Source organism: Electrophorus electricus, chromosome 3 (assembly GCF_041902795.1).
Source record: "Electrophorus electricus isolate QZ-2024a chromosome 3, ASM4190279v1, whole genome shotgun sequence".
In the NCBI taxonomy this organism is placed as follows: Eukaryota; Metazoa; Chordata; class Actinopteri; order Gymnotiformes; family Gymnotidae; genus Electrophorus; species Electrophorus electricus.
The window spans coordinates 29,811,140-29,834,779 of NC_137499.1; the positions used below are offsets into that span (position 1 = coordinate 29,811,140).

The 23,640-nt window shown below is 48.3% G+C and overlaps 2 protein-coding genes across 4 annotated transcripts in view; one reads left to right on the top strand and one right to left on the bottom strand.

Moving 5' to 3' along the window:
- Window positions 1–164: 164 nt before the first annotated feature.
- dnaaf5 (dynein axonemal assembly factor 5) lies at window positions 165–20,143 on the bottom strand. 2 transcript variants are annotated; one of them, XM_035533765.2, is made up of 13 exons: window positions 19,591–20,143; window positions 18,053–18,237; window positions 17,567–17,691; window positions 17,319–17,437; window positions 14,934–15,166; window positions 13,889–14,113; window positions 9,364–9,507; window positions 7,777–7,945; window positions 6,561–6,708; window positions 3,741–3,891; window positions 2,830–2,986; window positions 2,465–2,656; window positions 165–600 (listed from the first exon to the last, which is right to left on the bottom strand). In XM_035533765.2, exons 1-13 carry the CDS (start codon window positions 20,129–20,131, stop codon window positions 443–445), a joined length of 2,547 nt encoding a protein of 848 aa, XP_035389658.2. In that variant the 5' UTR covers window positions 20,132–20,143; the 3' UTR covers window positions 165–442. The 2 variants fall into 2 exon arrangements, with proteins under 2 accessions (XP_035389658.2, XP_081567118.1); XM_081710992.1 differs by lacking the exon at window positions 9,364–9,507.
- Window positions 20,144–20,799: 656 nt separating this feature from the next.
- Window positions 20,800–23,640, top strand: part of prkar1b (protein kinase, cAMP-dependent, regulatory, type I, beta) — a 59,604-nt gene continuing 56,763 nt past the window's right edge. Inside the window, exons 1-2 of one of the 2 annotated variants that reach the window (XM_027009159.3) lie at window positions 20,800–20,987; window positions 21,788–21,984. In XM_027009159.3, coding sequence (XP_026864960.1) covers window positions 21,802–21,984 — 183 coding nt within the window. In that variant the 5' untranslated portion in view covers window positions 20,800–20,987; window positions 21,788–21,801. Of the gene's footprint in view, window positions 20,988–21,784; window positions 21,985–23,640 lie in introns of both variants that reach the window. The other variant, XM_027009158.3, reaches the window with a different exon arrangement.

Genomic DNA, 23,640 nt, shown 5'->3' on the forward strand with positions numbered 1-23,640 from the left:
TTAGGATTCCATTGGTAGCTTGTTACAGGGACATGATTTACTAGGTGGAATTGGTGCAAAGAGCTGATGTGTGATTAAAGCTAAAATCTCTCCATGTAATTAATTTAGTTTATTATAATATATATTAATATACTATATTATATACAAATTGGCTCAAATGTCACTTAAAATAGTAAGTAATTTATTTAAAGCAATAAGGAACATTTTAGATCCTGAAACAGTGCATAGTAGTTAACGCTACCGAAGCAAAAAAAATAAAAAAAATTTAAAAAAGAAATAATAATAAAAAAAATAAAAAAATATGTATTGACAAATTTCAGTGACCTAAACAGTATATTAAAAACAATATAAACACTTACATCTGCATCCCATAGAATTTACAACACCCAGATCCCAACAAAAGACCTCCACAGACCATTCTGAACATTTTGAACATTTTGTCTCAGATGCGTTCTTGTTTGTCAGTAGCTGGGTGGGTCAGGGACTGTATGTGCTGGAGTAAGTGGTCACAGTGCTCAGTCCTACGCTGCTTGTCCCTCACCACCTCCACTTCCTTCTGCAGGAGTACAGGATCCACACCACTGCCAGTTTTCAGAACTTCTGGAGTGGGAAAGAGAGAACTGAAAAATCAGCAAATGATTCATCAGGCAGTACTTCTTTTTAGCACCAGGTGGCACTGGTGCACTAAGCTTCTTACAGTGGCACCAGTCATTTCATCACATTCCTCTAACATTTGCTTCAACAGAGACAACTTATTAGGCACAACAGCACATGGCATTGGGGTTGTACATTCCCATCCCCATCGGTAAAAACTAATCCGCGTGTCCTACACAGGGTTCACCTGATCCGAACCTGCAGAAACCCCCACAGCTCCCGCTGTGTTTGCAGTAGTTTTATCGTGCATACCATGTGCCGTATTTACATTTGGAGTACAAAGGCATCCTCTGTAAAGAAAGATGACTGAAGTGCCTGAGTAGCTCTAGCAGCGGTTGGAGGGGGCAGGTGGATGAGTTAGTCTGGGCTGTGGGAAGGTGGAGGAGCTAGTCAGGGCTGTGGGAAGGTGGCATATTGTGACTGTCAGTCATTTGGGCGGGAAGCCTGTTGCCATCAAACAGTTTTGAGTGTCTTTGAAATGTAATGACCATAAAGAAAGCCTAGAGAATAAAGGAGAACAGTGTGAATAAAGAAGAAAAATGTGGGAAGAATCCAGAAACAGGATAATGCAATCTCAGTTTTACACACACACACACCCACACCCACACGCATATGTTCCTGACAGCTCATCAGTTAAAAACAGACACACAATCTAGAGTGCACTCTTTTATCATCAACCACAACAAACAGTGATCTTTGAAATGGTCCAAAAGGAATCCCCCGCTTTCGTTCTGCAAGGTGAAGTGCCTGGTATAGTAGTTACCTCTGCATCTGACAGGTTGAAAGGCCTTTTATATGACTAAGGACATGGACATTAATAGACTCTGCTGGAGAAACAATCAGAAGTTCACCCGTCACCTGCCACATCCAATCATGGCACACATACATAAGGGAGTGCTTGCTATCATGTCAGTTCCCATCTCCCATCTTTCTGAGGAAACCATTACTGCCTTTTATTAGGGTTCTTTCAAGGCAAAAAGAAAAAAAACATGGCCATAGGTAGAAGAGAGGAGGACAGAGTCCTAAAGGACAGGCCAAGAGGAGATGAAACAGAGGAGGGAGGAGAGCAGAGTGTGCTGTTGATTAGAAGAGGCTGAGAAGTAGGCATGCGTGGAACGACAAAGGTTTCAGTGGAATGAGCATGTAGGCTGTGTGTGTGTGTGTGTGTGGGTGTGTGTGGGTGTGTGTGGGTGTGTGTGTGCGCGTGAGCACGTGTTGATGGAGCATTGCAGACACACCAGGGCCCCACTGGAAGCAGGCCAGCAGCAGAGAAGCGCGCGTGATTGATGGGGTGTTTTAAAAAAAAAAAAAAAAAAAAAAAAAAAAGAGTAAGGAGTATAAATGAGGCTCTTTGAAAGGTAAACGGCAGGGGATCAGGAGGAGCAGGGTGCAGAAGAGCGCTCCACCCGCGCCACTCCACCCGCGCTGCTCCACGTGCCCTTCACTACCCAGCAGCAGCTGAGGCCTGCATTCGTCGCTCCACCTCACCAAACGGCACCGTTAGTGAGCTCAGGCCAACACAACAGCCACACTGCCCTCCTCTCCACCCTGATTGGCCAGGACGGTGGGGACATTGCCCTGCTGGGACTATGGTTTTACGCAATTAAGTAGTGGACAGGCTGTCACTGTGCTGGAGCAGGTTGCTAGGGGAAACCAAACAACCCATAAGAAATCGGGGATGGCCTGGTAGGGAGTGTCTGTGAGATACTGGAACTCACTTTTCTCACAGAGTTGAGAGTTTACGCTTAAATTGACTTCTTTCACCTCTACCTCTATCTTCCGCATCTCCCCTTCCTCTCTACCTCCTTACCAAGGACGATGAGCTGGACCTTCTGGTCAGGGTCATCAAGGTACAAGAGCAGCTGCTGGAAGAGGAACTCCAGGTGAGGGCGGTAGGTGTGTGTCTCATAATGTTTCCCCAGACATGAGAACCACACACTCAGAGCCTTCAGGGCCTCGATGCGCACCTCCTCGCTGCTGTCGTCTATTCGCTTTAAAAGCTCTGAAAAACACAGACACACACACACACGAGGGTTTTTTACACCATCATGGGAATGTATTGTGCTTTTCTGAGACAAAAACACAAATCCAGGGATTTGTGGGGCTTCCTGGATGATTATGAATCTTATTTGCATCTTTGTGTGTGTGTGTGTGTATATGTTTGTGTCTGTGCACCTGGGTAGATCTTGTTGAGTGCATCAGGTTGTAGGAATGCTGCTGTAAGGTTGATCAGTGAGTGTAGTGCTCTGCAGGCGAACACACGGGACAGCTGAGACTCCTCCTCCAGGGCGGAGAGCAAGCGAGCACTGAGCTCCGCCCCCTCACGCAGAGCCTCCGAGAGAACACACAGCCATTAATGCACACTTTGTTCAGCACGTTAAGCCTGACTTAATGTGGGAGTGTTTGACTCAAACAACCCTGAGCTCTCTCAGCCTCCCTCTCCAACTGAGCCGATACCAAGAGCTTATCACAGCTGTGTTGAAGGGTAGCAATGCACCGCAAACACGCGCACAGACACTCACGTTGAGAGGAAGGGTGGACAAACAGAGTTTGCAGGAACAAACATTTAGAAACATGACATCAGAGCATATCGGATAACGCCTGCTGTAAGCAGAGCTGCTAATAGCTACAGCAGGAGGAAGTGGAACAAAAAAACAGCTGGTGTGAGAAAAACTTGGCTTGCAGGATTAGGTTCACCTCAGTTAGAACACCAGGTCTGAGGGCTTGTATTCAAAACCACGCACGAGCCAGCACACTGACATACTAACGCAAATAGCAAGTGTGTGACAGGGGCCAGCAGAAGAGGAAGTAGAAGGGCTGAGTTAATGTTCTCTGCCCAGAGTAAGGTGAGGGTGTGTGGGCAGGGGCGGCCGGGGTTACCAGTCAGTCGCTCCAAGGCTCATTATTACTGACATAGACACACCTCCACATACACATGCTGTCTGTCTCTAGCCAGCACACACACTCACTTGTATTGTGCGTGTAGTCATGTACATGTACACGTGTATTCATGTATGCGCGTGTGGCTGTTTCAAGTCCATGCGTGTGCATATGAACATGTGTATTCATGCGCGAGCGCGTTTTACCTGCTCTGATGAGACAGCACCTCCCTGCAGGAGGGCCAGGACACAGCTGAGCGCAGCGGTTCGGACGGCCGCAGCAGTGCGGCCTGCACGCCACACTAGGTGAGGCAAGAGCAGCTCCTGCAGGAACACCTCCACGTACTCCTGAAACCTCCTAGAGAGGGGGGGGGGGGTTGAAGAATGCATTAAATGTATGAAAGTCCACCTAACGTCTTTTGACATTTCAATGATGAAAGTGATTCCTTTGTTTTCACACGCATGAGAATTTGGACAGCTCTTTATAACACTGAGACAGCAGCAAGTGTTTTAGTTTAAGAGCTACGATGCTGAAGAACCCTTCCCCAGAGGATCCCACAGCCTGCACATCTACCGCAACAGACAGACAGACAGAGAGAGAGCGAGAGAGAGAGAGAGAGAGAGAGAGAGAGAGAAAGAAAGAAATGGAGGAAGTGTGAAAGACTTAGCCATCTGGATGTCAATTTGCCTCGCTTCTCTACTCCTCCCTGCAAACACTGTACCAGCAAACACACACACACACACACACAAACTCACAATACAAATATCTTGGCAAGTTGGCTTGGAGACTTAATGCTGAGCACCTTTGTTTAGTCTAGAACAAATTCCACTGAAGGCCCAACAGGGGGCAATCATGATCCACAGATGTCAGCAGACACCTCGGAGCTGCACCACAGCCTCACTGAGCGCACGGCGCTTGCTGGAGCGACGGTAAAGCCTGTATATCGCCGCCTCTGCACACAAGGCTGTTGTTCCTACGCCCAGGTAATGTGACGAGATCGGCAGCTCTCTCAGCGCCGTGCTGCACATGTGAAAATCCCCAGACCCGTCACCCGTCACACACACCCCGCACCCCTGTATAATCCCTCTGCCAGAGGAACAGGCATTCGATTGTGTGCGTGTGTTCTGCTGTCTTCCACTTCCGAAGACTCCTCTTTCACCTTTGGGTTGGGAAGGACCCACATGAATGGGAGGCGGGGGGGGGGGGGGGGGGTGTTCTGCAGGGGCCGCAGGGCTTTTGAAGTGGTCTCGCGCCCGCTCGCTCCTCTCTTCCCCACCCTCGCCCGCCATGCCGCGGCAGGGCTGTCATTAAGCCATCCTGCTGCAGGAACAAAGAGCAGGTATGGGCGCGTGCGGGACCATTAGCACGCTTAATTGTGGAGGGCGGGGGCGTGGGACCGGCGTGTGTGGCCCGTGTCATGGTGAAAGGCTGCTGGAAACAGGCTCTCTGCACAGACTGCGTGTACTTGACTACGCAGAGAGCTGAGGGCCCTTTCAGATCTGGGGATGAAAGACGTCGTCACGGGCAGTTGCCGGGGTGCCATGCTGGCCTGAACGAGTCAAGGAGGCACAGGTGCTATTAGAAAGGGCCTGGGAGAGGATCTGAAAAGCTCCCAACCAGAGACTACCGCACCCCCCCCCCAGCTCGGATCTCTATGCCATCCAGCTGGGAGCACGGATGAGAAAGCATCATTCCAGTGGCTGTCTCCCAGCTGAGACACATGCTGATATACTGGCATGGGTGACTAATGCTCGCCAAGTCTGGAGCTCATTTCCACACGTCTCGCTGCTCCAACCTGAGTCACACTCGTGGTCCGGCCTGACGAATGAAAGGTGCGTCAGGACACCTGCCATCGCTGAGCGAGAGGAGCAACACTGCGCTGAAGGGCACACGCTAATGCCAGCAGGCCTGTTGGGAATGTCTGCGAGGCCCAAACAATGGAAGCAGCGGGCACGGTGAGGTCAGCAGCTGGCACGGGACTGGCACTGGGCCGTCCCGAGCGGAGCGTCATCCCAGTCTGCCAGGACAAAGGGGGAAAAGGCCTTCCAAAAAAAGAACAGTACAAACAGGTGAATCATAGCAGCCTGTTATTGCAGGGCTGTGTGTGTGTGTATATGTGGGTGTTGTAGATCTGCTGGAGGAGGCTGTTTTGTTCAGAGAGCCTATATGAGATAGCATCGGGCTACGTACGTGCATGCGTGTGTGTGTGTGTGTGTGTGTGTGTGTGTGTGTGTGTGTGTGTGTGAGAGAGAGAGTCACTCTGCTGAGTGACTGGCACAGCTGCTGTGGCAACACCGACTGCAAAGCAAAGCAGGAGCACACGCACTGGACTTAACGCATTCCCCTCATTACCCCCGGAGGGCCAGGTCAGGTGGGGGGGCAGCCCAGTGTTGAGCCCCCTGCCTGCAGACAGCTCTGGCAGGAGCCCACCAACACCTATACATGTATCCAGAGTTATCATTTTTTTTCTTTATGCCACTATGAATAAGAGGACTGAACACACCACTGAGCACTACAGGACTGCGGGTTGGCAGGGACAAACAGGTCAGGACAGGCCGGACCCTGCTTATGGAGTCATCAGGACTGGCAGCGGGACCCTAGAAGAGCTTCCTTTTACAAATCACTACACATTGCTCCTTAAGCTAGACTAAATGAACCAGGTTCTTAGTGTGAATGGAAAGGGTCAGGTGTGTGTGTTTTAAACAGTGAGGACACACACACACCAAGTTTTCTGTGCTGGAATGTCAGAGAGCTTTACGCTCCAAAGAGGGGCATGTCCTCACAAAGTCACCTACACCACTTGAACACACAGAGCTTAGACACTATGGCTGACAGTAGGGCAACACACACACACACACACACACACACACACACACGCACGCACGCACACGCACACGCGTTTGGGAAGACTGGCAAACACAGATGACCTGTTCAGTTTAGGTGTACTAGGCCTAACACAACATGACTTAAGAAGCCAGCCCTGGCGAGAGACCTCGCCAGCACACACGCTGCTGTGAGAGACTCACCCATGCGAGTCCAGCGTGCCACGACTGTTCAGCAGGAGCTTGGACAGCATGGTGAAGATGGCCAGGTGCACCTCTGGGTCACGGCCAGGCTCCAGGAACTTCCGCAGCAACGGGAGGAGCTCTGGCAGAAACTCGCCAACCACAGGGCCTGGAGAGACACCCCACACATAGCACACAACACACAGACGCACAATACACACCACAGACACAACACCACACGGGCCTGTCAGTGACCGAGGGAGAGCCACAACAAGGTCATGTGACATCCTAAGCAAGCCATTGCTCATTTTTGCACAAGTGCCTGTGGTCTTAACACTACGGCTGCATGTCTCAAGGCTTTCGTGGTCATTCCTGTAAGTGCTTTTACTTAGCACTACCGTAAACTGTATGGGAAGTATGAGACAGATATGGTTAATTTACACAAATGAATATGCGCTAATATACAGATACTACAAAGGCATTTTGGCCTAGTCTACCCCACAGGAAACCCCATTTTGGGATTTTGGCATGTCAGGAAGGGAACAAGGCCGGGTGGAGTTAAGGGTCTTCCTCTCTGACTCGCTGTCTCTGCCCGAGCCCCAGAACTCCCCCCCCCACCTCCATTCTGATGTGCTGGATCAGGGGATGGGTTAACCTCATTGGCTTTAGGTGAAGAGAGAAAGAAAGAGAAAAAGAGAGAGAGAGAGAGAGAAAGAGAGAAAGAGAGAGAGAGAGAGAGAGAATGACGTACAGAGACGGTGGGCTCCACGTGGCAACAGGTCACGCTCAGGCAGCACCTGGCCTTTCGTGGGTCAGGCTGAAGCCTACAGCGAGCAGGCTCGGTGTTCAGAGCGCTGACCTCCAGTGAGTGAATCGCTGAATCAGCTGCCCATGTCACCCCACAGGCAATTAGGGGGCAGGGGGGGTGGAAGTGTGATGGAGGTGTCAGTGAGAGCGATTAGCACGAGTGAAGAGTAAAGCGATTTTTCAGCACTTGGGGGATTAATAAGATTTTAGGTGGCGCTGATTTGCTTCAGCGCAAGTCTCTCTCTGTGTATGTGCATTTAGGGATAGGTGTATGAAGCGGAGACCACCAGCAGCTCTAATGACTCCTCCAGGGCTTTGCTGACTGATGCTTCATATCAGGCTGAAGCTCCCATGCTATGGAGGAAGTGCACTCAGAGAAAAATAATGAATAAACAATCCAGTTCTCACACACACACACACACACACACACCAGATTGAAAGGCGATGGTCTCCAACTGGGTTTTCTGAATGGAGTATGCAGAGCAGGAATGAAGCGATTCGGACAGCCACTGGAGTAGATGAGCCATGTGCTGTCTGTACAACTCATACACACTACTGAGACCCAGCACTCGGTACACACATGTCACGCATTCCTCCGCCTGTCACAGGTCAGACAGAACGAGAGAGAGAGAGAGCTGGTTAATATACAAAAAAAAGCAATAAAAATATCTAAGCAATATAGTTATAGGGACATTTTTGTGGTTTACATAACCATGTATTGTTTAGATTGTTTCATATCCCATTTTCTACAAACATGTACATTTGTGTTCACACACACTACACTAATAAACCCAAGCACAGTGGGGAAGGAGGGGCACAAAGAGTGTAAACACACAGTGTCCATGTCTCTGTGACTGTGGAGGATGTGACCTCTAAGGCCATGTGAGCCTCAAGCGCAGAGTGAACCAAAGAACGAACACACACACAAATATGTTTGACCTGAGCCCTCAGCCACAGATCCCTAAACCCTAGACTGAGGCAAGTGGGGCCGATTCTGGGAAACTGGAAGGCGTCTCCCATGGGAGGCGGCTCTGCATCCGGGAAAACCTGACGGCCACTTTCTAATTCCCTCCCTGTCTCCTTCTCAATGGTTGCTTTTACTGTCCTTCCTGTCCGTATTGAAAGGTCCCACACAGTCCAGTCTGGGCATTCTGTCTGCGGTTTAGTACACACACACACACACACACACACAAAAGAGTGCAAGACTCTGGTCACACGTTAGCCGCTGGTACTCTGCTTTAGAGGAGAGGCCTGCAACCTGTCGCTAACTGAAGACGCGTTTACATTACACTGACAAGTGTTTGTGTTTTCCTTACTTTCTCCGGTTCACCTTAGTAACCACAATAACCAGCACATCTGCTGCTTGTCTGTGTGCACGCGCGAGCGTGTGCCAGACACGGCTGCTGCCTGGAGCATGCCTGCGCTAGCCGCACACACTCCCAAAAACAATAATGCCCCACAAACACACACCTCCTTTCACCCATCATTGGGTTTAAAGTTCCACTGCAAAGGTACAATTTGTGTTCCTCTGTCTCTAAGTACATAATTACACAGACCCCGATGGGCGCTTTGAACAGAGAGACGTACATTACATTCCACAGATGGTTCTACAGAATGTGCTCTCAGTCGTCACAAAAATATATATTTAAATATCCATATATACATTGTACATTGTATATATAAACATAATATACATATATTGTACATACACTGTAATATATATATATAGATAGAATACATATTTCACTATGCACCCGTTTTCTTTTTCCTCAGTTTAGACAGAGCACTGTGTATGACTATGTACGTGACAAATAAACCAAACTTGAAACTTGAAAAAAAGGGCACAAGTAAGAGAAATAAAACGATAGGAAAAAGGAGAAGCAGCTCAACACAGTACCAGAGTGCAACAGTGAAAATAAAAACAAGCATACTGAAGAGAGAAGAGAATCCTGGGTTTTAAGCACAGAGCTTTGAGGCAATGGTAGTGGAGCAGCAGGAGTGTGCGAGTGCATGTTACCTTGGTCCGCAGCGCTTGCTCTGTGGCCACACTCTGCACAGTCACCAGAACCTTGAGCAGCTGGAGGCTTATGACATGGCAGTCTTCCTCACAGAGCTGCACGATGGCCTCCACACAGGCCAGTAACTGCTCCACATACACAGCCTGCACACACACCAGAGGCACATTTACACAGCGCCTTCACAACTTCTGCCAGGACTCTGTATTCTTTATTATTACAAAGAATTTCTTATCGGTATAATGCTCATGTCCATAAGATTTTACTAGTTGTGATTCATTTAAGCTTAACCTGTGAGTGGACAGCACCTCTGTGTGTGTGTGTGTGTGTGTGTGTGTGCGTGTGTGTGTACGTGTGTGCGTGTGTACGTGTACGTGTGTGTACGTGTGTGTGTGTACGTGTGTGCGTGTGTACGTGTACGTGTGTACGTGTGTGCGTGTACGTGTGTACGTGTGTGTGTACGTGTGTGTGTGTGTACGTGTGTGTGTGTGTACGTGTGTGTGTGTGTACGTGTACGTGTGTGTGTGTGTGTACGTGTGTGTGTGTACGTGTGTGTGTGTGTGTACGTGTGTACACGTGTGTGTGTGTGTGTGTGTATACACGTGTGTGTACGTGTGTACACGTGTGTGTGTGTGTACACGTGTGTGTACGTGTGTACACGTGTGTGTGTACGTGTGTGTGTACGTGTGTGTGTGTGTGTGTGTGTGTGCGTTCATCTTTCCTCATGCTAACTCCGCCAATGCCTCATATCAGACGTCCCGCTCGTCCCGCAGCACCTGGGTCTGCCATGGAAATTTGTGTGCATGTGTTTTGTGAGTGTGTAAGCACGCTAAGCTGGCTACATCATACACACATCACCAGACACCAACTTGACTCACAAAGCATTCTGTCCTTTTATCATGAAAAAGAAAAAGAAAAAAGATTTTAAAAAAAACAAAAAAAAAACCAAGCCCCCTCCAAAGCCCCGGTTGCTTCAACACTATTTTTTTAACCTGGGATCTCCACATACTCTTCACCAACGCACCATAAAAGCAACTCTGAGCAGTTCAGAGGTTAGCCCTAGAGCTCCGACTCCAGTTCTGATCCTAGCAGTGCCACATGCTTCCAACTAGTAGACACAGGAGCAGCTGGTTTAGTTTTCACTGTTGACATGAGGCACCCAGCAATGCCACACAATCATCATTTTAAAAAATATGTTTAAAGCTTCAAACGCTTTGGAGAAAGAGGAGAGACCTGCCACATGGAGGACTGCCTTTAAAACCGGATGATGGAAAAAAACAAACAGGCAGCTTTTCTGGCTGCCTCCGCTGGCTGCTGGGCTCGGAGCTCATGTTGAGACAACGCTGTGCATTTGGACCAGTTTCCATGTGCCATCAGAGGGATCAGGGCACTGCTTCCTGTTTTCGACTGCTCTGTGATTATAGCTCACCTCCAGGTGCTCGCTGGCCTTCAGGAGGCCAGCACACTCCAGCATGCGTGTGTGTGTTTGTTAGGAGGAACAACATTTTGTAGGCCATAGTGTGCATGCATATAGCATGGGTTGAGCATTTGAAACCCCCCCCCACCCCCCCTTAGTTCAAGGTGAGGAGGGAATAACACTATGTGTGAACATTCTAAATGCAGGAAAAGGTGCTGGAGGAAGAGGAGCAGGAGGAAGACTAGGATCGTCCTTTCCAGAAGCGGCCCTCTTTAACAGGGCCAAATGGAGTGACAGAGAGGATAAACATGGACGGAAGAGTGGAGAGGAAGAGGGGCAGGCCATCCAGTGTGTGGGAAACGAGTGAAGATATGTGTTTATTTAAACACCAGAGGAAAAATGCTTTTCAGGGTAAACTGAAGGAATGGAGACACACATACGCACACACACACCCCTGAAAGTGACTGACACTGGCACAAAACACTGTGAGATGGACTATTCCAGGTTGAGGGAGAACCAAGGAAAAATCTCTAATAACAGCCTGTCCACTGATACTAGTATCCCACACCTGGTTTTACCTTTCATGAACACCTGGGGCACTGCTCCCATGGTGACAGGATGCGTGGGCCGCCGCTTTTCACCAGTACGGTTAACGAGCAGGTTCCACTGCTCTCCTTTCCAGCTGGGTTCTTCTCTCCCGTGTTAAAGCCCGTCATGGCACGGAGAAAAGCAGACCCCTCGCTCGCCCTGTTCACAGCAAGCAGCCCCAAGGGCACGTGTCCAAGCCCCGCCTCCTCTCTTCGTTACGCCACCTGTCAGCTGAGCCGTAGGGTAGGCCTGGACCCATGTCTCCTCGTGCGTGTGTGTCATTGGTCCTGTGTAGCAGACGTTGCACAGATAGGCCCCTCCCTTCCCACTACTGTAAGTCAGCCTTTCTGCAGTGCATCAGTAAGTGGAGTGGCCTTGTTCTGGTCTGGCACTGAACACACCACCAGCCAGCCCCTACAAACCTGTGTGTGCACGTGTGCGTGTGTGTGTGTGTGTGCATGTGTGCCTGTGTGCGTACCTGGCTACAGATATATATGCTTATACACACGCAACCTCCCCACCCTCAGGCATGTTTCCCGTGCTCTCTCTGCTGACCACAGGCTTTTGCTGGGTCTTTGGGAAAAGCAGGCAACTGGAAAGAGGAAAGAGGTTAAGAGTTCCATCGCCGCCCCCCCCGCCGCGGCTGCTGGCCGGCCTTGGTCTCCCTCTGGAGAACCGCACGCCTGCCGCCCTTTGAAGCCTATTTACAGTTTTACATCTCAGATCCTTTTTTGTCCAAGTCAAACCTCTCGCACAACTGCAAAACTGAAAAAAAGGACCTTCTTTATGTGCGGCGGATCAAAGGAAGCCATTTTTCTCTCTTTTCCTCTCACCAACCCCCTGCCCCAAGCCTTAAAAGTTTACTTTTAAAAAACTGAGGTAGGCTTTTATCTGATGATCTCCTCTCTCCCTTTTTTGCAGAGCCCGCAGAGCTACAGCTGTTCATTCTCTCTCTCTGATATCACCGGGTTCGCCCAGTATTAAAAACAGGCATGTATTTTCCTAAGAATACGTGTGCTGTGGCAGTACTGCAAATTCCTGTGGCACCATGCTGTTTGTGATGCGCGTGTCTGTCTCGAGTGCGTGTGTACAAGCACTAGAGGCAGGTGCACTTTCCCCTTTCTCCTATCATTTTTACAACCGGACCACAGCCTTTCCGACACGACAGTGACTGACTGTGACTGCATGAGTGCACGTGTGCTTGGGTGTGTGCGCGTGTGTGTGTGCTGAGCACAGGTGTTGGGTCCTGCTCTGTGCCCTGTTATATTTACAGCCTTCTCTGCTCCCGTGCCCTCCCTTACGCCCGTGTCCGAGATCACTGGTTTCTGCTTTTCTCAAACTGGCACAGAGACCTCGTGCTCTAGCTTCTCCCCCTCCCTCCTCTCCGACTCCCCTTTCCCCAACTCCAGAGGTCCGGCTGCATCTGGGAGAGAGCGCGTGACCTCGCAGGGCTCACCTCTCTCCTCCCTCATCACATCTGTCACTGTGCCCCATCCATCGTTCAGCGAGGCCCGTCGACTGAAGAGAAGAGGAAACAGGGGGAGAGGGCAGGAACGCTGCGGCAGGGCACCGCCAGGACTGGGACACTAGAGCGGAACCAAGCGGGTGGTCTGGCAGCTTTAAAAAAAAAAAAGAAAAAAAAAGGGTGGTGGTGGTGGGGGGGGGGGGGGGGTGACAGGGGTCACGGCAGTCATGCAATGGTCGGGGCGAAATTAGCCACTTTTATTATTACACTCCCACAAAGGAAATTCCTGCCGGCCCCGCTGGGGGTTCATGGGTGCAGGAGAGGCCGAGCTCCAGCGCGCCTCTGAAAACAGGCCTGCGGCGGCGGCGCTCTTATTCTGCTCTTATTCTGGCATCAAAGCCAGCAGCGCATGATGGGGGTGGGTGACGGGGGGGGGGGCAGTTCTCCACGAGGCCGATGCGCTCCTACCCTCGACGGCCCCCCAGCCACCATCCCCTACAGCGGTGTGGGCCCACCCTACAGAGAGTTCCGAGCAAATGTTTTTGAGCTCGACAGTAAACCGACGCTGCCCCGCTCAAGTGCGTGGACAGGCCCGCTCCGTAAACAAGCTTTGAAATGGAAGACACGGGGGACTGGAAAAAAAATGCAAGCGGCCAGATTCTGGAGGCCGTGCCCCAAAACCATGGCAACCATCCCAACCACACACAGGCATGCAAGCCAAGAGAACAGCGTTTTAAAAGAAACCCGCTGAGAGGGACTTTAGCATTTCCTCTCCACAAACACACCTGATTCAACTGACCAGTTCCCCGTTTATTAGACGAGGAGCTGAATCAGGTGTGCAAGAAGATGGAGAAGGCAAAAGAGTAGTGAAGGTGAGTCGCAGTCACAGAGTGAGTCAGACGCCTCGGTGTTTGTGTGTGTGTGTTGTAGCAAGCCCACTCATCAGGCCAGATAAACAAAGCAGTGCTTGGCAGTAGAGTGCGAGGGCCTTTCACGGAACGCAGACTGAGTGCGTCTGCGACTGTGACAGGGCAGGTCAAAAGGTCAGCTCCCTCACCTGCTGGGACTCCTGGCAGACGTCGGGCAGGGCCAGCGTGTCCCCGGCCTGCAGGAGGTGTGGCCGCAGCGCCTCCCTGGAGCTCCCCCGCAGCACCGCAGCCAGCACCGCCAGAGGAGTCCAAGAGCTGGAGGAGCAGGAAGGGTTCTCCACGTGAGCCAGCAGGAGCTTGAGGAAGACCTCTGGGCTCACAAACACCCCCAGCAACCTGGCTGACTCCAAACACTAGAGCAAGGGAGAGGCAGGGAAAAATGCCATCAGTTCCAGCGTTCGTACCTACAAGGCCTGACAGGTGAGCGCATCGGCAAAAGTGTTGCTCATTCACAGCCACCGTGGCCGGCACAGACAACCGGACTCTGACCTCGGAAACGCCTTGTGCTGGAATGGTGTGCACCTGGTGTTGCTTAGCAAATCCTAAACATTAAGACAACTTTTACACGCAACATGTGAAAGAACTTAGTATAGCTGAGTGATGTTTACACCAGAGACACACCACACCTCCTGACAACACTCCTGCACAACAAACATTAAACAACAGACTGAGATGGATCTCATTTATACAATATGAGTTCATGTGCAATTATACAGTCTTCCTCAATCTGTAGTTCTGGGTTTTCTCTGCACCAGCACACCTGATCCAGCTCACAGAGTGATCTGATAATTGCATGATCAGGCGTGTCAGGGCAGCATAGGCACTACGATGGCGTTAGAGCGCAGACTGGGACCACAGGCACACCAGTACCACATCTCTAGTGAATGGCTGTTAAACTTATTATGACCATGTTTAAGAGTAAGAAGGAATCATCCTCAAGGCAGCCAGAAACAATTTTTTAGATGCGCCTTTACAATGCAATTTTACTTTTGCTTTTTTACTAAGAGTGCACTAGTTTTAGACACTCAGTGCCCTACGTCTGCTGTCAAAGTGTATCCTTGAACGTCCGTGGTGTTCCCCGAGAGACGCCTCCACTGTCAGAGACCAGCCAATGGCGTGGCTTCCTTTCAAGTGCCCCACCCCCACCCTTTTCACGGGGTCAAGCCGCCTTACGTGCGCTCGGACGTGGGGCTCGGGGTCGGCGCAGGCCTGGTAGAGAGTGGCCAGCAGCGCCTGCAGGTGCTGCGTGCTGTGGTCCTCAGCGTGCAGCAGCAGGACGGTGAGCAGCCGGGCGGTCTTCACACGCGTGGGGGCCAGCCAGTCGCCCACGTCATGCCTGATGGCCGGCAGCAGCCGCGACAGGTTCCTCACCACCAGCTCCCGACAGCCCAGGCCCGGACGCTCCCCTGCAGGAAGGCCAGCGGAGTGCCATGAGCCCTGACCGGCAGGAAACAGCTGCCTCTGCTCAGCACAGTGAGCAGAACAATGCATCCCTGCTTTTAAGGTGCTATGGAGATTATTAATGTCACTGCAGAGTGCATTATATTGCCTTACCATGCCTACCTTACTCGCTGCCCTTAGAGAAGACTAAAATGGTAAGGCTAGTTACCCATCTGTCAAATGATACACTATAATGAAACTATAACAATGAGACATGAGCTAAACCTATCCAGAACCTCCAGCCCACCAGAAGGGCTGAGGCACCCTGGCGACTATGGAAACATTCCCAGGCTCTTTCAGTTTTATAAACACAACACATTGTTTGGTGTAAAAAAGAAAAAAGAAAAAAAAAAAATTCTTCGAGGGTCGTGGGGACCTGTCTAATGTCCCCAGAGCCTCGGAATGTCCTCTGCTGGCTGTGGGAAGACGCGCACACACACGCGCGCACACACGCGCGCACACACACGCGCACACACACGCGCGCACACACGCGCGCACACACACGCGCGCACACACACACCTCAGCACCCGCCCCCTGCCCCTGCGTTCATCTGCAGTGTATCTGACAAGCGTCAGTCTAATTTAACCACATGTAAGAGAGGCGGAGGAAGAAATGTACGGAGCCAGAAGAAATAAGCAAGAAAAAAGAAAGAGAAGAGAAGAGAGAAAGAGAGAGAGGAGCGTAATAAATCAAGCTGAAACAAACAAGACAAGACAAAACAGGCCTCTTTCTGGTATTCTGTATGTCTGACACTGACCTCTTCACATGGGGAGACAAGTGATTTAAAGTTCTCTTTACCTAGCTCACTCTACGTCTGTCTGTCTGTGTGTGTGTGTGTCTGTGTGCACTCCCACCCCTTCATTAGTGTCCAACCCCACCCTGATGACCAAGCTCACGCTGACGTGCTATAGATCTTGACTCTGTGTCTCGCCTACAGGGGACAAGGCCTGCACGTCCCGTATTATCACTGTAACTCCTACTGTCAGGCTACAACTGTAATTACCAAGACCTGTCTAGACCAGCACAACATTACTGCATCCATATAATACCCTCACCACAAGGAGCTTTCTACCACTTGGCAACCCATTCGAGCCTTCCAATCTACTGTATCGTGTCATGAAGGTAACTTAAGCTAGAGTAATTCAGCTCCCTTCGATTCAGAATACGTGCAAAGCATGAAGGAACTGAACATGGTTCCTGGGATCTTCCTGAAGAACAGATGCTGTGGCCATTCCAATCTGCAGCTGGCAGCTGGCATGAGCAAGGGAACGCCGGCTTTATTCAGACCAGATCAGCCAAGGACACTTCCATTTCGTCGATGACCATTAACTGAGCGTTAACAGGTGGCTTGTCTTGAACTCCTAGTCATCCTCGGGTCCCTGCTATAGCAATCACACCCAACGGTTGACAAAAACGCTAAACCGTAACTCACTCGCTGTCCTGGCCGAGGCTGCTGTAAGCAGTAGAGTTCTGAGGCATGGCGCCTTATATGCTCTACAATCAATCTTCATGGATCCGCTGCACTGGGGCCAAGGGCTGGCAGAGTGTGTGCATGTTGCAGCATTCATCTCAATTCAGGGAAGAGCTTGAGCGAAGAGCACGCTTCTCTCCACCAAGTACGAACCAAAAATGAGCAAGGGTGTTCACTAAACTCACAGCACACAGGCAGGCAAGTACTGAAGGAAAGATCCAGGACACACACCACACACAGGCAGTTAACCTCTCATTAAAGATAGACTGCAATCAGCTAATTTCATTCAAAAGATCAAGCTTGGAGGATAGGGGGAGCAGGGCAAGAGCAATAAATGCGACTTCTCCGACACTCAGGTAACACAATCAACTCTAAGTACTAAATCTATCAAGAGTTGATTTGGGGTTATGGATACTGTGCAGTGCTCTGAATTTCACACTCCTGGCCTAAAGCATATATTAGGACATATTCACACATCTCGAAGAGATGAAGGATCTGGTTCTTCGTAGTGTAAATAACCTTTTAATGCAGAGCTCCAGTGCTTGATGCTGAATGGCTTCACTTACTCCACTCCGTCCTTGAATTTTCACGTAGCCAGCCGGTTCCCTGTGACAGGTGCTTATGGTGTTTCATTTGCTAAACTCACCCCCGGGTGGGTACAGGAACGGTGTGGACAAGGCAAAGTCCATTTTGTCCTTCAGGTCGTCTTCATTTTCCTTCTCCCACTGAGTGCCGACTTGCCTCCAAAGCTCCCATGCCAGGGCCCTGTAGAGGAGGAACAAACTTCAATCTCACCCTACATTCTGTGATAGCCTGCCATGGCAGTACTGGACTTATCCAAACGCGATTCACAGCATAGACTGAGGTGTAATAACGAGGTCTGTCGGCCGTTACTTTATTTCGGGAACATCATCACTGAGGCTGCTCAGAAGCAGTGGGATGAGCTTATGGAAGTAGGAATATCTGTCCCGGAGGTGCAGGAGCCAGTCACCAACCACCAGAGTCACCGCCTTCCTCACCTGAAGAGGGGCGGAGAAGCACAGTGAGAGGGTGCGTGCTAATAAATGATCTCCACAGCCGCAGCAAACAGAGGAACACTACCCGCCACAAGTAATCAGACGAGAGACAGAAGAGCACAGTGGCTAACCCTGGATCGCATCTTTGATCGTAAAGATCGTACTTTTTGTGTTTTCCTTATTCCGACACACCTACCCCAGTTAATCAACATCGTGCCGATTTAGCTGACGAACAGGATCTGGCGTGTTAGATTAAGGAAAACACAAAAGCTATGCCAAGCACGCCACCTCTCCGACTGGGAGCTGCCGCAGTAGGGAACGCGACGATGACTCCTTGTGGGAGAGACACATGAGGTCATCTTGCCTGTGGCGAGTCATCAAACAGCCGCTGTGCCAGGTGGGAAAGCACATCATCCACATTGCGGCCTGTGCCATGCTGGATGACGGCGCCGGTGGCCTCGGTGGCCGCCACCCTCACTCGCGTGTGCTGGTGAGAGATCGTCTGCATCAGGGGCTTCACCAGGCTCTCTGCCTGCATGTGGAAGTGGTCTAATATAAACAAAAAGAGAGAGGGGAGAGATCAGTTTTGGATGGGAAAAGTAGACAAGAACATGCTGTTCATCAAAGAGATCAATGAAGTCTGGTTTAGGCAGGGTAGTAGATGTGCTATAGTCAATCAACGACTTTCTGAACACAATCAGAGGCCCAAAAACACACAAGTGCTTGTGCCTGGTGTTACAGCCTGTTTGGTTGACCATGTAGTATAGTTCATAAGGTTTTAGGTTACCTACACCAAATGGACCTCATGCACACCCTGTCCACAAATATGAATTTGAGAGAGATGGGTGCAACAGGGAGCTTTTGAGATGCATATTCAAGTTTTTACAAACAACTAATGTAGTTACTGGTGAATTCATGAAGTCTCTAGTAAAGGTATTCTCAGAGCAGATCATCTTCCTGTTTAGAACACCTATCATATTTAATTTAAAGGTTCATACTACATTTGCCCTCCAACTCGTTTTTCTACTTGACCCCTTGTCCAGATCTAAGGGTCTATATCGCTGAGACAGACATATAGCCATATTGCCTTAACTGTCTTCCTGACTTGCGATTATGAAGATGACAAAGGTATCATGTTGAACTCATCATTAGGTAATTCTTTATATGAAATCAGAATAGGTGGAAGCACTTTGTTCAAAAGACTAACTTCCATGCAGTGGCGTGTTTTTTCCCCACAACAACGCATGAAAAAAAAGTAATCAGAACTCACTGAACAATCATAACACAGACTCAAGACGGACACGGATGTCATTACAGACCTCCCGCCGACTAGATTCAACGGATCGCTTCGACTCAGACCTTTGTAATGCAAATAATGTCATTTTATTCAACAACTAAAAAAAATGATAAAAGTAGAATGTGTTCGAAATTGAGAGTCTTGGTTCAACTTCTTCTCCTCTGATTTATTTTGTGCTAACCTTATTTGACATACAATCGTTACTCGAAGACGTTGGTCTAGTCCAGTCCAAAAGACTCGTCCGTGTACCATAGCAACCGGTTTCACACACCACAACAAGCGGCTAGCTAACTTGTAAAAGATATACACGCTTATTTAGGTGGCAAACGAATAGTCCCAAATGTTTCTAATAGAGAGGCAGCAGTGTTCGCGCACATGTATTTCCTAAATTGACACATTAACAGGATTACTAACTAGTAAAATTGCCAGCCTCCTAGGGATGTTATGAAGCTAGTGCTAGCTAGCTAAGCGGGCGTTAGCCAAGTCTGCTAACGCCATATTCCCTATCCTCTGTAAGATAGCGTTAGCTACATTAGCTGGGCTAAGCTTTAGCTAGCAGGGCAAGCTAGCCAACGTTTCGATAACTGCTTCACTGGGATACTCACCTGGTACGCATCGGGCAAATTGTATTGTGCATTTACAACTCTCCCTTTTAACGTCGGGAAAAGGGTCAATAATAGTTTTTTGAAGAATTTTTATAATGTCGTCCAAGTATGGAGCAAGGTGCCTTCCGCAAACCTCGACAGTGAGTGAGAGAAGTTCAACCATAGAGAGCCGTAACTCCTCGGCTGGCTCTCGAATCTCTTTCCCACCAAGCCGCTGAGCCAAAGAAGGCAGTAAATAAGGCAGAGAATCCTCTGGCTCTGAGACGCATCTCACAAAGTCTCCAATCATCTGAATAGCGGTTTCCCTGCACCTTTCCATAGGATCTGACAGACACTTCAGAAGAGGCTTCAACAGGCATGAAAAAACTTCCTGTAGTACAGCGCTTGATAACCCTTTATCGATCGTTTCTTTTTTGATGAATTCTATTGCACGTTTTCTTGTGCTTTTGTTGTCTTCGTTCAAACAATTGAGGTGTCGAGCCAAAGATCTCAAAACTTCAGCAGCAGCACGTTCGTCGTCGGTCGCCATTGCGAGACACATGTGTTGTAGAGTCCTTGGTTGTTATGGCAACCAACAGAGCTGCGACAAATACATCGCTTTACGGCTGATCGACTTCACATTTTACACTGCACTCTTAAATAAGACCTACATATGATTTTTTTCTTAGCCCTGTTGTACAGATATCAGCTGTCTGTAAAATGGCAACGTCTCCTATAATTTGTGGTTTAGAATGCCTTTGAATTTATGCAATAGTTTTTTTCCCCCCCTGGGCTATTTATAGTAGCCCAAGTGAGAGCACTACCTCGGAAAACCTATCATCACATCCTTCTACAGAGGGCTGATGTATTGGGATATATCATTTTAGAAAACCAATAGGCGTAAATTTGATCATTAGGCCCGTTTCTAAGCACTATTCAAACTGGCTGACCTTTCACTTTGTCATGAATGTTTCAGGGCCACCTGAATTATCTGCCCTCTCTGAATTATTTGGAAAGTAATTTAAAATCACGTAAAAATCAGTCGGATCTTAACATTGCAATCTGCAATCTAGGAATGTTTTATTCACATGCTTTTTCTAGCGCACGAATGAGAAATCGTGCGTAACATGCAGGGTGACGCAAAATTGCCTCGTAATATGCGTGACTACCAAACATAAACACAAACCTTGCATCTACATCTACATTGCCGGTTCCAAACCTGTGTAGGATATTTTATGTCAGGTACGTCAAGTGAACGTGTATGTGATATGATTACTGCGTGTAATGTTCCGCACGGAGGCATGGAGTTAGATCACTGACGTCACTAGCACCGACGCAGAGGGAGGCAAGAGGAATCAACAGCAGGACCAGCAGCCAACATCAAACCAGAGAGCTCCTTGGCATCCCCCTAAATAACGGTAAGAGATGCGAGATCACTGCTCATTAAGCGTCTGACAGTATTTCCCTTCACATATCGCCTTGTGATATTTAAGAATCCGTAAAGATTTTAGGTAAGCTTGTGTTGTCTGGTTGCAATCGGGGGGGGCTTTTGCTGTAAATGTATAACATGATGTGTAAACAGGTGATCTCTGCGTGATGCAGGAGCAGCCCAGTTCGTGTGCAGATCCGTGTTTGACACATTTAGAAGGTCGGTTTTGTTAATGCGAAGCTAATTTGTGTGTGCAACGTTGAGAATGAATTCGCCAATAGACGGTTATCTCGCTCCCGCGAGGATGCGAGGTGTTTCATGGGGGTCAAAGGCGGAAGTGGGGGGATGCGCTCCACGTAGTTAAGGACGCTGGGGTGGTTTTAAAGACGGTTTACTGTCATCACTGTCTGTGCACAGAAAATAAACGCAGCCGTTATTTAGCACAACCAGCAGCAGTTTTCGTGTCCACGCCTTTCATTTCTAATATATGTAGCAGAAATCAAAATGCCAACTATTTATTGCTAATTGGAGTATTAACATAATCACATATTTATGAACATGCATGTAATGGAAGTAGTGTTATTTTTGTTATGGTATATACAGTAATAATCTTTATTAGCATCACTAAATGCCTCCATAAAAATTTCCATGAAATTTTGCATGCATCAGTACAAAATAACTTCAGAATAGGTAGCTTTTCATTTAATCACTCTGACCATTCTGCATAGTGTGTCTGTTGGTGTTGGTACAGAAATAACCCAAGGATGCCCCCCCCCCCTATTTTAGCAGTGATAAGAGATAAGATGGCAACCTCCTCCTCATCATCAGCCAATCTGGAAGAAGACGAAAGTCTGAAGGGCTGTGAGGTTTTCGTGCAGAAGCACAACATTCAACAGATCCTGAAAGAGTGCATCGTAAACTTGTGCATTGCCAAGCCAGAGCGCCCCATGCACTTCCTGCGTGAGCACTTCGAAAAGCTGGAGAAGGTGCGTCTCTTGGACTCCCTGCCTTTTGTCGTGTCCTGTCTTTGGCAGGATTACAGGTTATTGTGAACTCATCCTTTTTTTCTTGTTTCCTCTTTGGTGCATGTTAATAACATCCATTTTTTGTTTTCTTTTTTGGATGTATTATGCTATGTGGCAAGTGGATTGGTCTACATTTAGTCCAGCTGCTTTTTCAATCAACATTTAATTGGTGCAATTGGTGGTATTTAATACTAGGTTGTGTGTCATGTTATTGGTGAAGAGACGTTAATCTTCGTTTTAAACGGTTTGTGGAAATATTAAGGCTTGTTGCATATGGCTTGCTACATAAATTGAAACTATACACATTAATACAAAATTTCAGTTCTGTGTTTAAATTTTGCAAAGAACAGAGTGACACCACCCTTTGACTCTCCATGGTTCTTATTTTTGCTGAGCTGTATTTAATGTAAGTGTTTTATATTGTGGTCTTGTAGTCAGGTATTGCTCATGGTGTGTGATGTGAAATAAAAAACAAACAGAACATTTTACACAGAATTTACATTTACAGTATTTAGCTGATGCTTTTATCCAAAGTGACTTACAGTCTTGACTGAGTACAATTTTGAGCAACTGGGGGTTAGGGTCTTGCTCAGTGGCAGCTTGGCTGTGGTGGGGCTTGAACTGGCAATCTTCTGATTTCTAATCGACTACCTTATCCTCTCAGCGGATTCTGCTACGTTATTGCATTGACAGGGGGGCTGTTTTGGGAGCCCTCATTTGGAATAAAGACACAACTGGTTAAAAGCCATAATCTGGATACATTACAGGTAAAATTTCACCAGACCTACTCATAATCATCAAGTAGGAATTGAATAATATTGGAGCATCAGCTATCATATCCTGGCTATAAATCTATGTGAGGGTTGTATGTATATTTAAACTTAATTGTTAATTTGGTTAGAACCCATTACATTGCAAATTGCAGCTGTCCATGTGTTTGGGTTAGGTTTTCACTAGTAGATGGTCTCCCATATAACGTCTGTGAATAGATTTGAAATATGTGTTTAGTAATTGTAGCTCAGGAGTGAACCACTGCCATCTTCGACTCTGCTGTACGTCAGACAAGATTAACTTGATGTGAGACAAAGAGCCCTCATGCCAAAAGCAAGTGCTGGCCAGAGACTGCTGATGGTGTAACATCCCTCACGCTGCAAGCTTATAAAACTGTTGTAGTGTTAAGTATACATATGCTTCTTGGTAGCAAGGATCTGCAGGCAAATTCATATGTGCCTTATATGTCCCAAATATATTAAGTAGCTGGAAAATTGGTTCTGAAGGAATTCCCAGTATATGTATAAGCCTGCTTTTGCTGGTTCTATGAGAAGTACCAGTAAGATGATGCGCACCAGGTGCCAAATCATGTTCAAGGGGTGTTTCTTTAACAGAGTCTTATATCACGAGAGCTTTGTGTGTGTCCCTCTGTCAGACCTCCTTGGTTCCAGAATGGTCCTACCGCATACAAGGCATTTAGGTGTTTATATCAAGAACAATGGTTGGATATTTTCAGAAGCTGCACCTTAGCTTAGTATCTATGTAATTAATGGGGGAAATATGGATTATTAGGTCTGAGATGAACTTAGAGTCTGAGATGAATTTAGGCCTTATAAAATGTGCTCA

Excerpts from the sequence above, each read along its gene's own strand:
- dnaaf5 (XM_035533765.2), bottom strand. The coding sequence starts at position 20,131 with ATGTGTCTCGCAATGGCGACCGACGACGAACGTGCTGCTGCTGAAGTT. Across the intron at positions 17,438-17,566 it reads GATGATGTTCCCGAAATAAA|GGCCCTGGCATGGGAGCTTT; the intron begins GTAACGGCCGAC and ends CCTCCTCTACAG. Across the intron at positions 7,946-9,363 it reads AGCAAGCGCTGCGGACCAAG|GCGGAGGAATGCGTGACATG; the intron begins GTAACATGCACT and ends GACCTGTGACAG.